Source organism: Lathyrus oleraceus, chromosome 4 (assembly GCF_024323335.1).
Source record: "Lathyrus oleraceus cultivar Zhongwan6 chromosome 4, CAAS_Psat_ZW6_1.0, whole genome shotgun sequence".
Classification (NCBI taxonomy): domain Eukaryota; kingdom Viridiplantae; phylum Streptophyta; class Magnoliopsida; order Fabales; family Fabaceae; genus Lathyrus; species Lathyrus oleraceus.
The window spans coordinates 44,098,759-44,120,497 of NC_066582.1; the positions used below are offsets into that span (position 1 = coordinate 44,098,759).

General features: G+C 35.7%; 2 protein-coding genes across 2 annotated transcripts; one reads left to right on the forward strand and one right to left on the reverse strand.

The window, feature by feature from the left end:
* Positions 1-3,051: 3,051 nt before the first annotated feature.
* On the reverse strand, positions 3,052-8,350 carry LOC127138766 (ABC transporter B family member 11). Its single transcript, XM_051065284.1, has 12 exons — positions 7,950-8,350; positions 7,801-7,855; positions 7,529-7,704; positions 7,224-7,445; positions 6,894-7,132; positions 6,289-6,814; positions 5,885-6,158; positions 4,902-5,788; positions 4,542-4,808; positions 4,200-4,463; positions 3,805-4,098; positions 3,052-3,680 (listed from the first exon to the last, which is right to left on the reverse strand). Exons 1-12 carry the CDS (start codon positions 8,226-8,228, stop codon positions 3,327-3,329), a joined length of 3,837 nt encoding a protein of 1,278 aa, XP_050921241.1. The 5' UTR covers positions 8,229-8,350; the 3' UTR covers positions 3,052-3,326.
* A 9,533-nt stretch (positions 8,351-17,883) lies between these two features.
* On the forward strand, positions 17,884-19,213 carry LOC127135912 (cyclin-T1-4). The gene is made up of 3 exons (XM_051062536.1): positions 17,884-18,117; positions 18,420-18,501; positions 19,073-19,213. The coding sequence occupies exons 1-3, from the start codon at positions 17,933-17,935 to the stop codon at positions 19,211-19,213; spliced, it is 408 nt and encodes a 135-aa protein (XP_050918493.1). The 5' UTR covers positions 17,884-17,932.
* The last annotated feature ends 2,526 nt before the right edge of the window (positions 19,214-21,739 follow it).

Consider the following 21,739-nt stretch of genomic DNA (forward strand, 5'->3'; position numbering starts at 1 on the left):
CTTGTGAATATAAGGACACAAGTATGATTATGAAGACATTTTAAAGAAAATTGAAGTAGATTGAAGGAAAATGGAAGGAGATGGTAAGAAGTTGTGTGAAAAATTATGGGAGGGTGATATTGTGTATTTATAGATGGAGTGGTGGACTAATAGCCACATGCATTGGCACACACATAGAGTGGACTATGCATGCGCCATTGCATGTGGCACCTACACATGCATGCACCACTCTTACTGACGCTTTGGCCATGGATGCGCCAATGCATGTGGCGTCAATGAATAACATTTTCATTGGATGCGCCAATGCAACTGACGCCTATGTTAGATGTTTTTTGAAAAGTGGTTATTTTGATAAATATTTTGAAAAAATAGTTATTTTAGAATTTTAATTGAAAAAATAGGTTATTTTAAAATAAAATCTTAATTTTTTTCTTCTCATTATTTTATAAACCACATAGTCTTATTTTTACTAAATCATTTAAATTCAAAGTTAACACATTTTTCTTCATTTTTATTTTTTTATCTTAGAAATATGAAAAACTTGTCTCGTTAACTAAGTTCAGTTGGTAGCTGTGCAAGAACGTCAGATGTAGAAGTGCGGGTTCGAATTCGCAATACCTCAATTATTCATCTTTAAAGAAATGTTTTAACCTAAGACAAATTCTAACTTCCAAACATAACAATTTGTTGCTTATAAATTAACAAAATTTAGAAAAGTAATTCTATAATATAATAATAATATAAACTAATAAACTAATATATAACATAAACAAATATTATACTCTATATAAATATATAAAAATAAAAGACGGAATAGAAAAATAGAAAATAATGTGAAAATTTAATTTCATGTTTTTTTCTTTGCTAACATAATTTTTTTAAAAATAATGAGATTCATACCGAAAATAATCTGAAAATATAATTTTATTTTTCTTTGATAACATAAATTATTTTCAAATTTTTTGTTAATTTGTAATATAATTATTTCTTATAATTAATTTTCTAAAATTTTAAATTTATTATGTTAATATATTATATGACTAATAATAAATAAGTTTATTAAGAATGAATTAGAGAGAAATACTATAATTATAGAATATATAATTCTTTTTTCTTTGACTATATTTGATAAAATCCTAATCCTAATAGTTTTGAAAAGTAACATATATCTTATTCTTAAAATTTGATAAAATTTTATTTTTATAATTTTAATATTATTTGATTATTAAAAAAATATATAATTATAAATATTAATAAAATCATATTTTAAAACAGAGAAAATATCAAAAATCAAAAATATAATTAAGCTAAAAAAATAAACATAAAAACATCAATCCATCGAATAAAGAAATTTACTGATTCATTAATTTGATCAGTAAATTGATCGGATCACATCGATTTTTACCGAATCAATTGCAATTATCACTTAATGATCTTACCGAACCACTCTACCTTTCAATTCATGGCCTAATTGAACGGATCGTGATTTGGAGTTTTTAAAAAAAATTATTCAAATGATATTTTTTACACAAACAAATGATTTTAAAACAACCGAGTCATCAAAGACCAAATAAAATGGTTATATTACATAGAGGGTTTTAAATGAGTTACTAAGTGACAATTTTTTTCCCATATTTCTATGAATGGCTTCATGATTCAATAAAATGTGTGAGTAAATGACAATTTTTTTATATGTTATTTTTGTTAAATAATTTAATGGTTGAAATTCATTATTATTTAAATTAGTGTTTTAAAATTTGAGCGGTAAGCTTATCATGAAGGATAAGGAATCTGAGATTCCCAAGAATGAAAAATCTTGTGATGAAGATTCTCCACGAATTGTTGAAGAGCAATTCGAAAGTATCTTGCAGACTGTTGAAACAAAACCTGAGCCTAGGATAAGCAAAAGAGTCCGAAAAGCTAAAGTTCTAGGACCAAATGAAATCGATTCTCAACTCATTTCCTTTTATCTAGTCAAAGGAAATTGCAAGAATGATGTTCATAAGATCCCTATTATTCTCCAATTAGAAGATGACCCTAAAACCTATAAAGAAGCAGTGGCTTCAAGGGACTCTTCTCTTTGGAAAGATGTTATCCAAGACAAAATGGATTCGATCATCTCAAACCACACTTGGGAACTTGTCAATCTTCCAAGGATTCAAGGTCCATTGGATGTAAATGGGTGTTTAGAAAAAAGTATCATAGTGATGGTACATTAAGCACCTACAAGGCTAGATTAATATCAAAAGGGTTCAGACAAAAGGAAGGTGTTGATTATTTCGACACATATGCACTAGTGGCAAGGACTATGACAATAAGAATATTGTTTGCATTAGCTTCTATAAATGACCATATTGTTTATCAAATGGATTATAAAACAACATTCTTAAATGGAGATCTTGATGAGGAAATGGAACAACCAGAAGGTTATGTGCTTCCTAGAAATGAACAAAAGGTATGCAAACTTGTCAAATCCTTATATGGTTTCAAATGGATTTACTCCAAATTCTTGTAACAAATGTTTGTACACAAAGGTGCGTGGAAACATTGTAATATTTTTATGTCTATATGTTGATGATATATTGATCATTAGCAATGAGATGAATGGAACTTTAGAAACAAAAGGATTTCTAACTTTAACATTCAAGATGAAAGATTTTGGATTAGTTGACACTATTTTAGGGATCAAAGTAAAACTAAATAGTGAGAGTTATGAACTTAGTCAAACACATTATATTGAGAAAATGTTGGATAAGTTCAAACACCTACACTTTAAGGAAGTAAACACTCCATTTGATCCTAGTGTCAAACTTCAAAAGAACAATGGAAGAATTATGGCTCAATTGGAATATACAAGTGCAATTGGATGTCTGATGTATTTAATGCAATGTATCAGACCTGACATAATATTTGCAGTTAGTAATGGTTCTTTCAGATGTAACTAAATGTAAGATTTTTGTGACTTGAGTGCAGGCACAACCAAAGAGGTGATATTTCAATCTTTCAGAACTACTTTTACAAAAAAATATGTTGAGGCAAGTTGGTCTGAGTCACTTATTTAGAGCTTGATATTTGCACATGAGAACAGCACTTTTACATTACCTAGAGAACCTCAATGTGTGAGTTCTGCCTAGTTAAGCAGTGGCTAAGCCTTGTACAAAGATTTTGACATGAAAAAACCTTCTTTATCACTTATTAAATTTCAAGAAAAAGTAAAATCATTACTATTACATATAAATAAAGCCATCATCAGAGAGCTTGGTATTTAAACTTAACTAATCAATTCATGAAGAAGGACAAAATCACAAACATCTATGTATATGGTCTTAAGATGTAGAAGCACTTGTGTGTAATGCTACTAAAGAAGCATAGTCACCACCCTTATGTAGCAATGTTTCATGTCTTCCTTTCTCTGCTATCACACCATTCTTAACTACTGCTATTATATCTGCACCCTTTATAGTCGATAACCTGTGAGCAACTATTATTGTCGTCCGCTCCACCATAACGCGGTCAAGCGCATCTTGAACCACCTTCTCAGACTCAGCATCAAGTGCACTAGTTGCTTCATCTAGTAATAGTATTTTTGGATTCTTCACTATGGCTCTCGCAATTGCCACGCGCTGCTTCTGTCCCCCGGATAACTGAATTCCTCTCTCGCCTACTATCGTGTCGTAACCCTGCATGCATTATATGTTTTTTAGTTATTGTGTACTAGATTCTGTACTCATGCGATCATTGATACATTACATATAGTTTTAATATATGAATACAATGAATACAAGAAATACTAATGCATTGTACCTTCTGCAAACTACTAATGAACTTGTGAGCATTTGCCAATTCTGCTGCAGCTATGATCTCTGCCTCGGATGCATCTCCATCTTTTCCATATGCAATATTGGCTCTGATAGTGTCATTAAACAACACAGGCTCTTGGCTTACTAGTCCCATTTGTTGTCTTAGCCATTTCACTTGCAGATTTTGGATTTCTTTTCCATCAAGTGTAATGTGACCTGAATCTGGATCATAAAATCTTTGTATTAATGAGATCACTGTTGATTTTCCGCTTCCACTTTCTCCAACCAGCGCGACTGTCTGTTTTTCATATCAATAAGATCATTCTGTTAGTTGTTATTTCTATTAGGAAAAACAATTTAGAGTAGTCTACTTGATAAGATGTGAAATTAGAGTACTACCTTGCCGCTATGAATGTTTAAGCAAAGATCTGTGAATATTTGAATATCGGGTCTAGTAGGATACTTGAAACTGACATGCTTAAACTCAATTTCTCCCTTGACATATTCCAATGTCATTCCTGATTCATCACTTGGATCTATGAGTGATTTCCTATCAAGAATAGCAAATATGGAAGCAGCTGCGCTTTTGGCTTTAGTTGAATCGGGTACCAACGACCCCGATTGAGAAAGTCCTATAGCTGCCATGCTTAAAGCAAAAAAGACCTGAAAATCATGAAGCAGAAAATAATTCAATGCTAGAAAAATTAATCCTTATAATACCGTTTTAGGAGAGTAACTTACACGGAAAACATCTGAGAATGAAGACTTTCCATCTTCAACGAGACGCGCTCCAGCATAAAAACTGCATGCATAGACTGCATACAACACGAAGAATGATACTCCGAAACCAAATCCACTTACTATCCCTCGCCTTATGCCTGTCTTAATCGGTCCTTCACATTTTTGCTTATATAATTCCATCACCTTCTCTTCAGAACAGAAAGAAGCAACTGTTCTTATACTTCCTACTGCGTCATTCGCCACTTGACTTGCTTCCTCATACAATTTCTGTTCATTGAAAACAAAATCAGTATTCACAATTTCACAACATAAAGCTAAGTCAAAATTGCTTCTAGAGATCATGCTTGTATTGTAACAAACCTTTGCATCTGTGCTGAACCCTTTCAAGAACTTCACTTGCAAAAATCCATTTAGAGCTAGGAGAGGCACCAAAGCAAGGATTATAAGAGCAAGCTGCCAGCTAGCTACAAAGGCAATTACCAAGCCAGCTATAGCTGTAGCAATATTTTCGACCAGTAAACCGAGTGCATCGCCAACCAAAGCTCGAATCGAAGCTGCATCAGTAGAAAGCCTTGCTCCAATTGCTCCACTCGAATGCTCGGCTTTATCAAACCAACTTACTTCCATGTGAACTACCTTCTCAAAACACATTTTCCTGAGCCTTTTGATCAACTTACCTCCAGCAATGCCAAAAAAGTAGAATCTACATGGAAAAATGAATAACGACGCAACACCTAGCCCGACAAATACTAATGCCCAAACTTTTGAATCGTGACGAAGTTCGTCATGTGGCTCGTAGAAAATACTTATCATTTTGGAAAGTAAGAGGCCAAATATCGGTAATATTGCACCGTGCAGAACTGCAGCTATAGTCCCCATAAGTAAGACAGGAATCTCAGGTTTGTTTAAATAGGCCAGGCGATAAAGTGGCACTTCCGGTGGTGAAGACACCGTTGAAAGAGGAGCTTGAGGTCCACTTTCTGCAGTTTCTGAGAAGTCAACTATTGCAGTGGGCACACCAAATGATGCTGAGAATGAGTGACGACCGCTGTTACCATCTCCAGATGATACTTTGCTTATAGATCTTGACAATAAAGATCTTTGACTCGGCCGTCTTTCAGAGAGCGCTATACTGTTTGACTTGCTTGTGTCAATTTCAACGTTCTGTTCTGACCCCTTCATTTCTTGCAGCCTAATAAGCTGGCTATAGGCTCCATCAGGATCCCTTGTGAGCTGAGCATGTGAACCTGATCCATTGTAAAATAGAAGAATGCAGTCAGGTATATGATATACATTCAGTTAGATTTATATATTACACCACAATATGTATTTATATATAATACCTCTTTCAATTATTTTTCCTTTATGAATAACAGCAATGGTATCAGCATTCTTTATGGTACTTAAGCGATGAGCTACAATAACAGTCGTTCGGTTTACCATTATTCTGTCCAAGGCCTCTTGTACAATCCTCTCAGATTCAGCATCGAGGGCACTTGTAGCTTCATCAAGAAGTAATATTCTTGGATCTTTCAAAATTGCTCTTGCAATTGCAACTCTTTGCTTTTGACCACCCGAGAGCTGAGTTCCATGCTCACCAACCATTGTGTCTAGTCCCTGAGATCAAAAACCATCATTTTAGAAAATTATCGAGGTAGAAGTATCGGTCGATAAACTTCCTCTTTCTTATTGTACACTACGCAAAGAGAGATGATTCATCCAAGTGAAGGAAGATTTGAGAATTCACCTGAGGAAGTTTATCAATAAATTTGGCAGCATTAGCAAGTTCTGCTGCAGCTCTGATTTCTTCATCGGTGGCACCATCCTTTCCATAGGCGATATTCTCTTTAATGCTACAAGTAAAGAGAACCGGTTCCTGGCTGACTAGGCCTATTTTCTGTCTGATCCATTTCAGTTGAAATTCTTTGAGGTTAATACCATCAATGAGAACTTCGCCAGCCTGTGGATCGTAAAATCTCTCTACCAAACTCACAACTGTGGATTTTCCACTTCCACTTTGCCCTACCAAAGCTACAGTAGTCCCGCTTGGTATTGTAAGAGAAAATCCATCGAATATCAGTTCATCCGGTCTTGTAGGATAACTAAAGCAAACCTCCCTAAGCTCTATGTCTCCCCGAATGTCATCAAGCTTTTTCCCGGTTGAGTCATAAGCATCTATCTCCGGCTTCCTTTTAATCGTCTCAAACATCTTAAATGCTGCAGCTTGTCCTGAAGCAAAAGCACTCAAGCTTGGAGATGCCTGCCCCAGAGACCTGGAATATATACTCCCTCGGTAACAAAATATAAGCAAAAAATTTAAGCTCAAGCGAAGAAAAGGAACAGAAAACTTACATGGATCCGGTCAATACAGCAAAAATTATAGTCACAACTTCCCCTCCTGTATAACCTTTCTCTATTACCATTTTCCCTCCAAACCATACTGCCAAACCATAACTGGCAATAACAACAAAGTAGAGTAAACCAAATCCCAAACCAGAAGCCAGTGCCTCTTTTACTACACTTGTGTAAGCATCAATTAAAGACCGATCATATTTAGCTATGGCTTGTTTCTCTCCGGTGAACGACGCAACCTTAAATGAAAAAATGGAAGTCATCTATATAAGCTGAATGAAAAAAGTTAATAATAAAAGGTAAAGGAGCTGTTTCTGAAAGTTTGCATACAGTTCTAATAGAACCTATTGTCTGTTCTACTACACTTGCTGCTTTAGAATAAGCTTCTTGTCCAGTTGATGATGCTTTTGAAATAACCATGCTCATCATAGCACCAGACAAAACAAGAAGCGGAATACAAGACATCATCACAACAGTTAAAAGCCACCCCTTGATGAATGCTATCACAAAACCTCCAAAGAATGTAGCCATCAGCTGTAGAAACTGTCCCACCTGATTTCAAAAATTGATGTCAGGTTTTTCACAAAATGATGATGGTGATGATTTATGAGTTGTATATGGTGGTTGATCAGTACCTTCTCCCCCATGGCATCTTGAATAAGAACAGTATCGCCCGACATTCTTCCAACAACCTCTCCGGTATTAGTTTCCTTATCAAAGAAACTCACATCTTGTCTCAAAATAGTTTGGAGGTATAAGCCTCTGATTCTTGCAGCCTGTCTCTCACCAGTGATCATCCAGCATGTCAATTCTGAGATGAATAACAAAAAGTGTTTCTTTTTTGCCATAATGATCCAAACTAATTATTCTAGATTGTAACAACTGATGCATAAACCAATGTACTTACGCAAAAAAGACGCGACAAAAGTCCCCGCTGCCAAGTATACGAATTTCAAGGACACCTGAACGCATCAAGTTGTTCTCATAAGCTCTCTCAAACAAGCTCGTGTTAAAACAGATTATTATTAGTAGTAAATAAGTATGATGATTGATTACCTTGGAAACTTCATCAACAACTTCTTTCGTACTTGATGATCCTCCAAATGCATTGATCATATTTCCGAATATCAAAGTCATTAAGGGCATAGAGATTCCATTCCCAATAGCACCAACAGTCCCAACAAACATCAATATATGATCCAAAGAATCAGCAAATGAGAAAAGCTTGTATAATGGTACTGTATTAGTGCTTTCACCTTTAGCTTTTCTCTTCTCTGAATCCTGCTTGCTTCCAGAATCTACTACTTGCTCATTACTTGCAACATCTACATCCATTTTCTTAGAACTAAAAGCTGAAGTAATTCTTTGGTTGAAAGAAGATAGAAAACTAGCCGTAGCAAGAATGAATGAATGAAGAAACAAAAACAATTGTTAGTATGAAAATGGTTTGAGTGGAACATGTATTGCTGTTAGCATGTTATATAGTAGAGAATTTATAAACTGCATATGAAAATTTCTTGAAGCGCAAGTTGAATTTTATTCTAGTCGTAATAACTATTTGCTTACTTTTCGTTGTCTGGTCCAAATTACTTGGTTTTATGTTGTGTTTGAGATTATGATTATGATTAATGAATTAATATAATAAATAAAGCTATCCATTTCATTGAATTTCCTCATAACTAAACCCTTTTTCAATTATATTAGTCACATATTACCGTGACAGTCAAGATAGAATCTTAAATTTTATTATAAAATGTGCTATTCACTTTAATTTAAAGATTGCTATTCTTACATTCCATTTATAAATCAAATTTTTACATTAAATTTTTACAAAGTGAATAATATTTTTTTGAGTTTAATTGAAATACACTGACAATGTAAAAGGATTTTACACCATCAGTTAATCATAGACGTCGGATATTAAAAGAAGTTTGATTTTTATTTTAAAAATCTATAAAGTAATACAAACGGATAATGGTGATGAATCGACGGTGTAAAACTTTTTACACTGACAGTGTATAGTAATTAATCTCTATTTTTTTTAATAAACAAATATATTTATGAATAATAACATAAATAATATTTAAATAATATATATACAGGGTCCCGTGAACAATGACTTTAAAGTAGTGAAATAAGATTGGTTGATAAAATGTAAAAAATTGGTTAATGAAGTGATTAGTTAGTGTTGAAAATAAGGTCTTTTGTGTTTATATAAAGTGTGTGAGAATATTAGAGGCTTGAATAGAAATTTGATACATAAGAGAATTTTTTGTGGAAGAGAGAAATTTTTATTTTTGCTTGATACAAAAGTGTAGGATTACATCTCTATTTATAGTACTCTAAGGAAAACTCTAGACACACTGCTTCTAGAGAGTTCTCAACTCTAGAAATTACAAGAGTATTATAGAAAATATTACAATCCTAAGAAATATCTAGACACTCTAAACACTGCAAGAGTTTTCTAGAAACATTATCTAAAATTATCTAAGTCCAAAATAACTAAACCCAAAAAGTCAATAATGAGGATAGACTCAAATCAAGTTTAATATTTCAACATCCCCCTTAAATTTGATTTGTGTCTCCAAGCATACTCCTTGGCTTCACGAAAGTTTCCAACTTGAGTGGCTTGGTGAAAATGTCGGTAGTTTGATCTTGAGATATTACATACTTCAACTTCACCTTGTACACTCATTTTATTCCGATTTCTTTATGTCCTCGTGGAAGTGTAGTAAGTTCCCATGTATCATTCTTCGCGATTGACTTGATTTCTTTGTCCATGGCGTCTCTCCACTTTATGTTTTCTCCGATTCTTGATAGCTTGCAAGCTCACAATCACCAAAAAGACAAAAGAGGTTAATGTCGTTTTGATTTTTGGTTATCTCATAAAGCTCTTCAATGCTCCTTAGTCGCGGTGTCCTCTCACTTGAGCTGGTTTCATCCAACCTTGGTATCGGTGAGGCATATGGTGTAATATGTTCATCTATCATTGGTTGTTCCATTTCGTCTTCTTCTTCAAAGTAAGAAAGAAAATCGTACATGTCTTCTTGAAAATTCCAATCACAACAATCTTCTTCTTCGAACTCCACGTCACGACTTATGAAGATCTTTCCACTATTTGTATTATAGAGCTTGTACCTTTTAGAGCTTGAGTCATAACCCACAAATACGTACTTCTCACTTTTATCATCGACCTTTGTTCTCCTTTCATCTGGAACGTGGATATATGTAATGCTTCTAAATATTTTGAGGTGAGAGATCACAGACTTCCTTTCACTTCATGCTTCTTGTGGTGTCTTCTCATGCATGTGTTAGACTATGGCACGGATCTAGAAGGGGGGGGGGGGTTGAATAGATCCCAATTAAAATTTGAGTCGGCGCTACCAATTAAAAATTGGTTTTGAAAATTTGTTTTAAGTGCGGAAGCGGCCGAGGAAAATATAGTCTAAAACAAACGGTTATTGGAAAACCGGATATGCGTCTAGCCTATGGATTAGTGATAATGTAGAATAAGAATCACTACACTAGTCACACTATCAATGATTTATTTCACTTGCTAGGATTCCTAGTTCCAATGATTCAAAGAGCAAACCAAACTAGATACACAACTAAGATAATTTTGGTTTAGGCAAATTATCAAACACTTGGTATGTAAAAACACTCCAAGTGATATTTATGTTGAGTAAGAGATTCCAATTAGTCTAGTACAATATCTTATTGTACTTTGGATTCAAAAATAGAGTTTTAACTTCTTACTCAATTAATATCAAGGTTTGATAAAAGTGCTTATACAAAAATCACTTATTTTTAAGTCAAAACAAATATGCTGAAAAATAGAGAAGACAAAGGTTTGATGAGGCAGTTCCCCCGTCGTCCTCGCTTCGGGGTACGTCTGCCCTCAATTCTAAAACTAGAATTGAGATTGCTTTAATAGATATCACCTGTTGAGTATAACAATTTATACAAGGATTGACAAGCAAATATACAACAGAATTCTCAAGACGTTGAATGTTGCTTCCACTTCTTGTTCCTTGATTCAAGGTGAATCAAGTCCTTCGATTGTTGTTGATAGACCTCCGATTCCAGCCCCTTTGTTGAATAACTCTCAGTTCTTCAAACCCTCGGCCCGACTGATCTCAACTACAACAAATCGAACTCGAAATCTTCCCTTCAATATCATTGAATCCGCTACTAGATTGATGAAGACTTCCTCTTCTCAATCACCTTCGCTCAGCTGAAAATTGATGAAAAAATCGTCCAAAAACCCCCAAAATCAAACCAGTCTTGGAGGACAAAACCCTTATTCAAGAAAAAACCTGTCGCAAGCTTCAACCCGAACTGGATTCCCCAATCTCGGCTTCGAACGTTATCACCTTTAACCAATCACAAAGCACTTCAAAAATGGTTGTGTGTAATTGATGTGTTGTGAGATGTTGAAGATGAAGATGAAGAATCTTGGACACCTATTTCACTTTTTCTTGTTCTTTGTACACTTGAATCAATTTGTCAAATGTTACTTTGATACAAGTAGTTGAACTTCTATTTATAGTAACAAACCAACCAACCCACTTAACAGCTTTTCAAACAAGGTGGGAATTGCTTAAAAACAGTATTTGCGCGCGAACGGTCGACCATAGCAGGTCTATGCGTCGACGCATAACCTGCAGTTTTTGACAAACTGAAAAACACATCAGTATGCGTCGACCATAGGTCGGCGTGCGCTGACCCGTGGGAAATTGAAAACTTCATGCGCCGACCCTGTGGTCGACTTAAGCCTCCGTGCGCTGACCCGTGACAAACTGCACTATGTTATGCGCCGACCCTGCGGTCGACTCAAACCCTGCAAATCTGCAAAAATTCAGATTTTTGTGGTTTTCATGCATTTTGTCATGACCACATTTTATCCACATATGTTGTATGAAATATAACAGTTTAGATGAACATAGAAAAGGATATGATAGGTGATATGTTGCATTTGTTTTGTAGAGGTGGATTCGACAATGCCGATTCATCCATGGTGGTAATTTGTCATCATCGAAACCTATGATCGTATGTTGTATGACAGTTTGCCCTTACATACTCCCCCTTTTTAATGATGATAACTTGTGTGAAACCAAAGAAAAACAACATGCAATATTTACACGCACCCCCCCTTTCTTTTGTAATCTAAGACTGACTGCAAAACAACAAACTGTTAATTGTTGTGAATATCTTGGCTTGGCTTTGGTACATGCTCTTTCTTGGCTTTGGTACATGCTCTTCTCCCCCTTTGACAACATCAAAAAGAGAAATAGAACTATAATTCAACATAACATGATATTCAACAGGAGATAGCAAATCATATAACAATACCACACCAAATATTATTACTGAACAAATTGAAAAGGAGATAACATTAAACCAGATTAACAAACAAGCATAACAGATAATAAGTTCAGTCAAACAACAAAAGTACAAATGCACATGCAGTTTTATGCCCTAATAGCCTCGTCCTCGACCGAAACAAACATCTGTTATTTGGTCAGCAACACTACTTAGATACTTGAGGCCCACATCGACGGACCGCTCCTGTCGTGCAAATGTTTCGGTGAATGCTGCATACCGTTCATTCATGCTGGTTGAGAGGCTATCGAGCCTCTCATTTTGTGCTTGAAGCTGGCTGCTTATATTAGCATAGCGCTCATCCTGAGTTTGTATGAATGATTATTGAGCCAGCTGCATATCTCGCATCATATCTAAAAGTTCAGAAGAATTTTCTTGCTGCGGAGGAGACGGTGGAGATTCTTCAGCACCATATTGATACGACTGATAGAATTGGCGTTGTGTTGACCAGCCCATATGTTGCCATTCACCCCAGTCACCATGGTTGGGGGCATCTTCTTCAGTTGAATAGGTATTCTGAACCCAAGCGGTGTTTGTGTAGTCGTGTGTGTCTGCTTGTGGAGGACTATCATGCTGCTCAAATGCTTGTCCTGCTCCTTCTTCTTCGTTTTCCTCTTGGTCTTCTTCTTCACTTTCATCACTTTCATCATATTTTTCAACAGTCGTAGGAATATACCCCCTGCGAACAAATTTGTATGCTTTCCGCTCATCAGACCAAAAGTATCCCATCATAGAGAGAGTTTTTGGGCTGAATTCTTTATCTGAGGAAATGGAGGTATAAGGAAAGGACGGATAATCAACGTCGGCTGCAGTAAGAACCTCTTGAATAAGAGATCCATAGGCAAGAGCAGTGCCTCGTCCGGAGTCTCGTAAACTGAACATCCTACTAGCAATGTAGTAGGGCCAGTTTATTTTGCGCTTATTTTTCAGGATATATATGAGATGAACCTCAGCCTGTTCAACTCGGGAAAGGCCACCCTTCTTAGGTCGCAGGATGCGCGCCACAATCCACTGAAGAATGCGCTCACCTATTTTCAGCTTACCGACAGTGACAGTTCGTGGGAACGCATCACTATTCACAATGTGGTCTGGGTAGGGTCGTTTCAGCATAGCGTTCAAAGCGCTCTTAAACTCATATCCTTCTATTGTGTGAGAATCAGTTACCTCAGCAAGAGGATTTTCATCAGCAACCAATGTCAGATCAAAATATTTATTCCAAACATCAGACTTGAACGATACCTTTCTTGTGTCGATCCTGGAGTGAAACTTTTGACCACGAAATTTGTCATGAAGGCAAGTGTAAAACACACGGACTAGGTCTTCGCTATATTTGGCATTGCATTCCAGGAATTTAACAATACCGTGATACTGTAGCAGAGACATGATGTCTACGAGATGCATGCGTTCTGCTGTGAGTTTGTAGAAGGCATGTTGCCTCACAACTCCTCTTTGACCAATGTCGTTGTTGAAGGTGTCGACAAGAGCCGGTGGAACTAATGAGACAGCGGTAATGGGTAGGGAGGTAGAGGATGATCCCCTTGATCTCTTACCGGTAGGTTTGTGGGATGAGGAAGCCATTGGTAATGATTCTGAAGCTTTTTGTAAAGGTGGAGAGTGAAGCTTGGTGTAAGATTTTGAGAATGATTTGCAAGAAGGAGGTTTGCCCTTTTTATAGATGAAGATTTAGGGTTTTGGGAAGAGGAGAGGCCAAGAGACAATAGGCACTAGGTAGATGCAACTCACAATGTAGTGGGTTAAATGCACACTTAATGAGAATTTAAAATGCAAATGCATGGGAAGTTTGAACATTTTATGCAGAAAAACTGATTTTTCGTGCGATGCGTCGACCATACCCTCTGCATGCGTCGACGCATACTATTTGAATTTTTTGAAAAAAGAAAATTTTTAAGGTGTGCGTCGACCATTGCCTTGTTATGGTCGACTCATACAGGCAAATTTTGCAGATTTTCACTGTTATGCACATATGCTCACATGTTTGATGCATAAATAGAATGCCACACAACATTAAACATCCAAACATATATGGTATAAGAAACAAGTCATATATATACACAATATTATCAAGTAATACAACTATTTAACCATGAAGGTTGGGAGAGAGAGAGAGAAGGGTAAAGGAACAATATCACCTCGATGCCGGAATAACTTGATGAACAATATACTTGTGCTTGCAACAACATTAACTTGTTAGAAGTACAAGATTATAGTTTTAAATGAAATAAGATAAAGCAAGCAATTTATAGTGCCCGTTCCGAAATGTCGAGAATACCAAGTTCTCGGCGAATATGAAAGAAAGGCTCAGTAGCTAGCGGCTTTGTGAAAATGTCCGCTAGTTGATTTTTAGTGTTAACATGTTCAAATACAACATCACCTTTCTCTACATGATCCCGAAGAAAATGCTGTCGAATTTCGATATGTTTGGTGTGAGAATGCAACACAGGATTTTTGGTAAAATTAATGGCACTTGTATTGTCACAGAAAATGGGAATACGTTCGAGTTTGAGATTAAAATCCAATAATTGTTGCTTAACCCATAGGATTTGAGCACAACAACTACCGGCGGCAACGTATTCCGCTTCGGCGGTTGACAAAGCAACTGAAACTTGTTTCTTACTATGCCAACTGACCAAGGAATTTGAAAATAACTGACAAGTACCACTAGTGCTTTTCCTATCCGATTTACAACCGGCAAAATCGGAATCGGAGAAACCTATCAATAAGCAATCATTACCTTTGGAATACCATAGTCCATACTTCGGAGTACCGGATAGGTATCGAAGTATTCGTTTGACAGCTTTTAGATGGGATTCCTTGGGACATGATTGGTATCTTGCGCACATACACACGCTAAACATAATGTCGGGACGAGAAGCCGTAAGATAGAGAAGTGATCCAATCATACCTCTATACCTTTTTACCTCTACGTCCTTACCGTTTTCATCTTTATTCAAGTTTGCACATGTTGGCATGGGGGTGTCAATGGCCTTGGCTTTTGCCATGTCAAATCTCTTGATAAGGTCCAAACAATACTTTGTTTGACTCACGAATGTTCCTTCATTGAGTTGTTTAATTTGCAAACCGAGAAAGTATGTGAGCTCCTCCATCATACTCATCTCGAATTCACCCTGCATAAGATCCGAAAACTCTCTCACGAGATTCATGTTAGTAGACCCAAATATAATATCGTCAACATAAATTTGTACTAATATCAAGTGCTTTCCTTGACGTTTAATAAAGAGAGTTGTGTCAACCTTTCCTCTTGAGTAACCTTGATCAAGTAAAAATTTACTTAGTCGTTCATACCAAGCTCTAGGAGCTTGTTTGAGACCATATAAAGCCCTTTTTAGTTTGTAAACATGATCGGGATACTCATGAGATTCAAAACCCGGAGGTTGTGCAACGTAGACCTCTTCATTTATGTAACCGTTAAGGAACGCACTCTTAACATCCATTTGGAATAGTTTAAAGTCTTTCGCACAAGCGAAGGCCAGGAGAAGGCGTATAGCCTCGAGTCGGGCAACCGGCGCATAAGTTTCCTCATAGTCGATGATCGCGACTTTATAAGTCTATTGGGGTACTAACTGCAAGTGCACAGTCTAATCGCGTAGTAATAAAACATATCGATCCCACAGGGACTTATGAATCAATATACCGTTTTCTAAGGTTACTTCGTAAAGCTAAGGCGGATGATACTTTGATGATTTGGGGGAGAAGTAAAACTAAAATTGGATCTAATTTAAATATCAATTAAGCGGATATCGGTATGTAGTTCGTCGTAATTAGGGAATCAAATCTTCGTTGGTTTCTTGGTTTTAAAATAAATCTTTTCAGTAGACACTATTGATTAAAAGTCTTATCTCAAACTCTCGCTCTGTTGAATAGACTATGACTTTATATTAACGTAGCTGTCACTTATTAGTTAAGTCCAAAATCACTTTTTGAAACACAACAAAATCTATAGAAACTCTTTTCATTAAAATAATAACCGTTTAAACACCCTCGTCTCAAACTCTCGCTCTATTGACTTAGATTATATAATTAAACTTAAATGCTTAACTCTCGTCCTCACATTTAACCTTTAAAAATACTTTTTGAAAAAGATTAGAATTTAATTAACTCTAAAAATTGCTTTCGCCCTGATTTAGAATTAATGTCCAATTTACACTGTCCAGTTAAAAACTCAAACCGTCGTTCTATTGATTTTAACTTCTTTATGTCTTTTACTCTCGTACAAAAAAACTTGGTATTAACTCTGTAAATTGAGACCATAAAAAGAGTGATTGTATTTTTAAATAAAGTTAAACCAACTTAGTTTTGATTCCTTCATTCCGCTTACTTTACATACCGATATCTAAGTTTATTTAGCCAGACATGCTAAATAAGCCTAAACAATAATTATGCTTACATACAGCCATAGCAGCCAGACAATATAAATAAACAGCAGTGCAGAGCATATATAAATTAAAACAATAAATTAAAGAACCTGTAAAATTAATAGAAATCTTGATCGGTCTCTAACTTCGATGTTTGAACACTCCACCACAAGTTGGTTGGATTTGTTCTTCACAATCTTCGATCAGACAGTAAAATAAAGGCGAAGGAATAAAATACTATGATCTAACGTAAGGTTAGACCCAGTAAAAATTACACAATAGTTTCCGGTGTAGAAACTATTGTGAGAAAATTAATTGAATGCTTGAAAGATTGACTGGAAAAGAAAAGAAATAAAAATTGCTAGGACTGTAAAGTGCTGAAAAAATTAAAAAGGCAGTAAAATAAATGTAGTGCCGAAAACTGGAAAATTGAGGGAGAGCCGAGAGAGCTGCAGGGTTGGGCTCTATTTATATTACTCACTACGCCAAAAATGACTTTTAACAGCGCATCTTAGACAGCGCTTTTAAAAGAAAGCGCTGTCTAAGGTTAAAATTAAAATAAAACACGGAAAATGTTCCAAAAAAATAATGAAAGCGCTGTCTAAAGGGGGGTCTTAGACAACGCTTTCTAAAAGCGCTGTCTAAGACCCCCCCTTAGACAGCACTTTTAGAAAGCGCTTTTAAATATAGACCTTAGTCAGCGCTTTTGATAAAGCGCTGTCTAAAGTCTTTAAATTAAAAAAAAAATTAAAACCAAAAGCGCTGTCTAAGGGGGGGTTTAGAAAGCGCTTTTGGAAAGCGCTGTCTAAGGCATACCTTAGAAAGCGCTTTCCACAAAAGCGCTGTCTAAGGTCTAATTAAAATAAAATTTCAGACTCCATTTCAATTTTCGTTCTCTGTTCTTTTGTTTTCCCTCCTGCGAACATTGAAACCCTATCAGCGAAAACCATAACAGCGAACACGAATACACTTCCATTTTTCGGTTTCAATCATTGAACGTGTTTGAAGAATCGTACGTGTCTCGACATTTGGGTGTTGACTTCGTTTTTCGTTTCTACTGTTCTTCATTTCTTGCGGTATGTTCTTCAATATTTCTTCATTTCTTCGTTTCTACTGTATAATCTTGTTGAGAATGTTGAGAATATACAATTATATGACATATATTCATGGAAGTTGTTCTTTGTTTATCATAATTGCATTGATGGAACAGGGAACGGTTAAATATACATTAACCTGAACAGAATTTAATCTGCCCCCGTCCTCATGGCTGGTGATTCTCAAAGATATTCTCCGCGGAGTCCCGAGGATGGTTCGCAATGGTACTTTTCTAGAAAGGAGATTGAAGAAAACTCACCGTCGAAACTAGATGGCGTTGATTTGAAGAAAGAAGCATACCTACGAAAATCATATTGTTCTTTTCTACAAGACTTAGGCATGAGACTTAAAGTGTGAGTTTTTATGTACTTTAATAGTACTATTTGTTTTTCGCAGTCGTCATTTGTTCACTATCTAAGCTGTTGGGTCTGTTTTTGCGAGTTTTCTTGTTTATATGAATGTGTCTGGTGAAAACATGTGTTTAAATTCAGTGAGTTGTGCTTCTATAGAAGCGGAGAGAACATTAGGAATATCTTAATTCTTAACATGTTTATATATATATAGTTATATCAGATGATCACTACTTATTGGAATTACAAATACAGACACATAGCTTAAGTTATAATAATTTGATACTGATTTAATTGTGATGCAGACCTCAGGTAACTATTGCGTCTGCCATTATTTTTTTCCACCGATTCTTTCTTCGGCAGTCCCATGCAAAGAATGACCGAAGGGTGAGTTAGTATTGTGTTATTCTTGCAATTACTTATCATTCCCATTAGGACCAATTCATCACACTCACTCACCTAGAGGGATGATAATGCTGGCCGGTTTTATTGTTGTAACTTGCACTGCACATTATCTTTCAGAGATAATAATTCTCTTTTGTTTGAACTATGCATAAGTCTGTTTTTTTAACAAATTTCAGTAAGCAGTGGTAGCTAATCCATATTTCTGATGTAATATTTTATATCATGCATTCATGCTTCAGTTGTTACTTCTGTGAGTTTTGCATAAGAAATCATGTGGCTAATTCCTAATTTTCAGAATGCTATCCAGTTGTTTATTGTATTTATTGTTTATTATGTGTATGGAATTCATGATATCTTTCTTAATTCTTACTCTTATGCTATTTTGCAGTGTTCTTCTCAGTTCTTATGCGGGTTCTTGCTAAACCTGTCTTTTTTATATGCCTTTCAATCTTTGTGCTTATCATTATAATTTTTATCTTTTAGTTTTACATTATGGATGGCGTATAAAAATTTGGCATGTAATTGACCAAAGTAACTTTAACCTGTTTTGCAGATCATTGCTACAGTTTGCATGTTTCTTGCTGGGAAGGTTGAAGAAACTCCCCGCCCTCTAAAAGATGTTATTATTGTTTCATATGAAATTATACACAAGAAGGATCCTGGAGCTGTTCAGAGGATCAAACAAAAGGTATAGCATATTCTGCACTACTTTTCGCTGACAGGCAATATCTGCTTCAACCATTGTACTACCCTGTTGCATATTTTCTGTTGCATTTATTTTAGTGTACCGACTTCAGTATTCGTATGTTTCACCTAACTCTCATTCTAATTTATATATTTCTGTGGCATACCGAGTCCACGGTTTCAAGAAAAGAGGTAATATACAATTATATGACATATATTCATGGAAGTTGTTACATTCTCAATTATATGTTTCAAAAGAGGTGTTAATGATGTTTTTATATTAGGTTTTTGTATGACAAATTGATGCGCCCCAATGGTTTGGACGTGTCATTCGGATTCTTAGCACCCGCGACCGTCAACTTAGGTTTAATCTTAAGTAGACCGGATACCGTGACGGAGTACGTTCTTCGGATCCTCATGGACAATAAAGATGCGGAGAAGTTGTTTTTTATACCGTTTAATACCGGGTTAGCATTTCATTCTAAATTCATCTATTATAATTATTTTCCAAGTTACCATCTAACATTTGCCTAATCATTACAGTGGACATTGGTTGTTGCTCGCAATCAATCCTATCCGAGAAATTGTGTATTATCTTGACTCGTTAGGAAATGATTGGACAACATACCCGGATATGAAGGTCCTAATTGACACGTAAGTGAGAATGTTCAAAAATTTTCTTAGTTTATGTGAATTGTTCTAATTGCTTCATTTTTATTTTATTAGCGTCCTACAAGCTTTTCGGGCCCAACGAGATATCCAAACCTCAAGGAGGGGCGCCAACTCCATTACATGGATTAAAGTGGCGGTATATTTTTAATTACCACATTTTTTATTATATTAGTGATGACACTTGATAAAACTTAGGATTTATAATCCATATTTTTTTTTCATATGTAGTGTCCTCAACAACGTAATCAAATAGATTGCGGGTATTTCATGTTGAGGTTTATGCGAGATACTCTTGCTTTGGGCCGATTAAAGATTCCCACCAATGTATGTATTTCTAACTTATGAGTTATTTTTATATTTACACATATCTCATATAATTAAATAGTTGGAATTAATTCAAAATATGTTATATTATTATGTAGTACTTTGAGGAATTCAAGTGTGCATTTTATACAAAGGATCAAGTGGACGAAATCAAAGAGGAGTGGTGTCAATTCATGATAGAGCTCAATGTTTGTTCATAAATTTGTGTAATTAATGTGTACATTTGTAGTATATGTAATGACTTGTAAATGTGTACATAAATTTGTATATATTTTGATACATTTAAGGCAAAATTGGTTTGAATTGGTATATATATATTTGTTAGCCAAAAATTGGTAGAAAAAAGGCCAAAATGGCATATATAAAATGTGATAATTGTCTGTCAAAATATGGTTGAAAACAGGTAGAAATTCTGGTTTATAAACCTGGAAAAAATGTGGTTTAAAACAAAAGCTTCAAAAATTTTCGTATACCTTAGACAGCGCTTTTGTAAAAAGCGCTGTCTAAGGGGGGGATTAGAAAGCGCTTTAGGCAAAAGCGCTGTCTAAGGGGGGGGCTTAGACAGCGCTTTTTGAAAAGCGCTGTCTAAGGTATACCTAAAAAAATTAAAATAGGAGGGTCTTAGAAAGCGCTTTTGGCCAAAGCGCTGTCTAAGGGGGTGGGGCTTAGACAGCGCTTTTCAAAAGCGCTGTCTAAGGTATACCTAAAAAATTTAAAATAAGAGGGTCTTATAAAGCGCTTTTGGCCAAAGCGCTGTCTAAGGGGGGGGGGCTTAGACAGCGCTTTTAAGATTTAAAAAAGCGCTGTCTAAACCTTTAGCAGCGGAGGTTTAGACAGCGCTTTAAAGCGCTGTCTAAGGCTAAAAAAAGCGCTGTCTAAGGTCTTGTTTGTTGTAGTGACTCCAATTTGTAACCGTTTTCCCAAAATGCCTTCAGTAAGTAAGCTTCACGTTTCAACGAGTCAAGCGGAAGAATAGCTTCAACGTGCCTCTGTTACGTGTCAAAAGCCAAAAATATAGGAGTGGGGTGTGACGTTCGTCACACCATGTGTTACGCTCGTAACACAAAGTAGCAGGGCGTGACGCTCGTCACACCTTGTGTGGCGGTCGTCACAACTTCAGCGCTCCTGGCTTGTAATTGTGGGCTGGGCTTTAGTGGAATTTGCTTTCATCCTCTTTTTCACCCCCCTTTTCTTCCTTTTTCACTTATGCTTCAAATAAGTTACCTGAGACAAATAGAAGGGAAAATACCACGTAATATCGAATAATATGAAATAAATTGAAACAAATAATAATATAATTTAATTAAATTGAGTCCAAAAATGTGATATTATTTCATGTTATCAAACTCCCCCATACTTAGACCTTTGCTTGTCCTCAAGCAAGATACAATATAGAAATCGTTTTAAAAATTTGGCCAGATGAAATTTCAAAACACACATCAATTCATACTAGGTTGCATGTAAACCTTGTTTAGAAGTAACTTGAGTTTAATCTTGACATCAACAACTAACGTCACAACCTCAGATAACCCCACCTTAT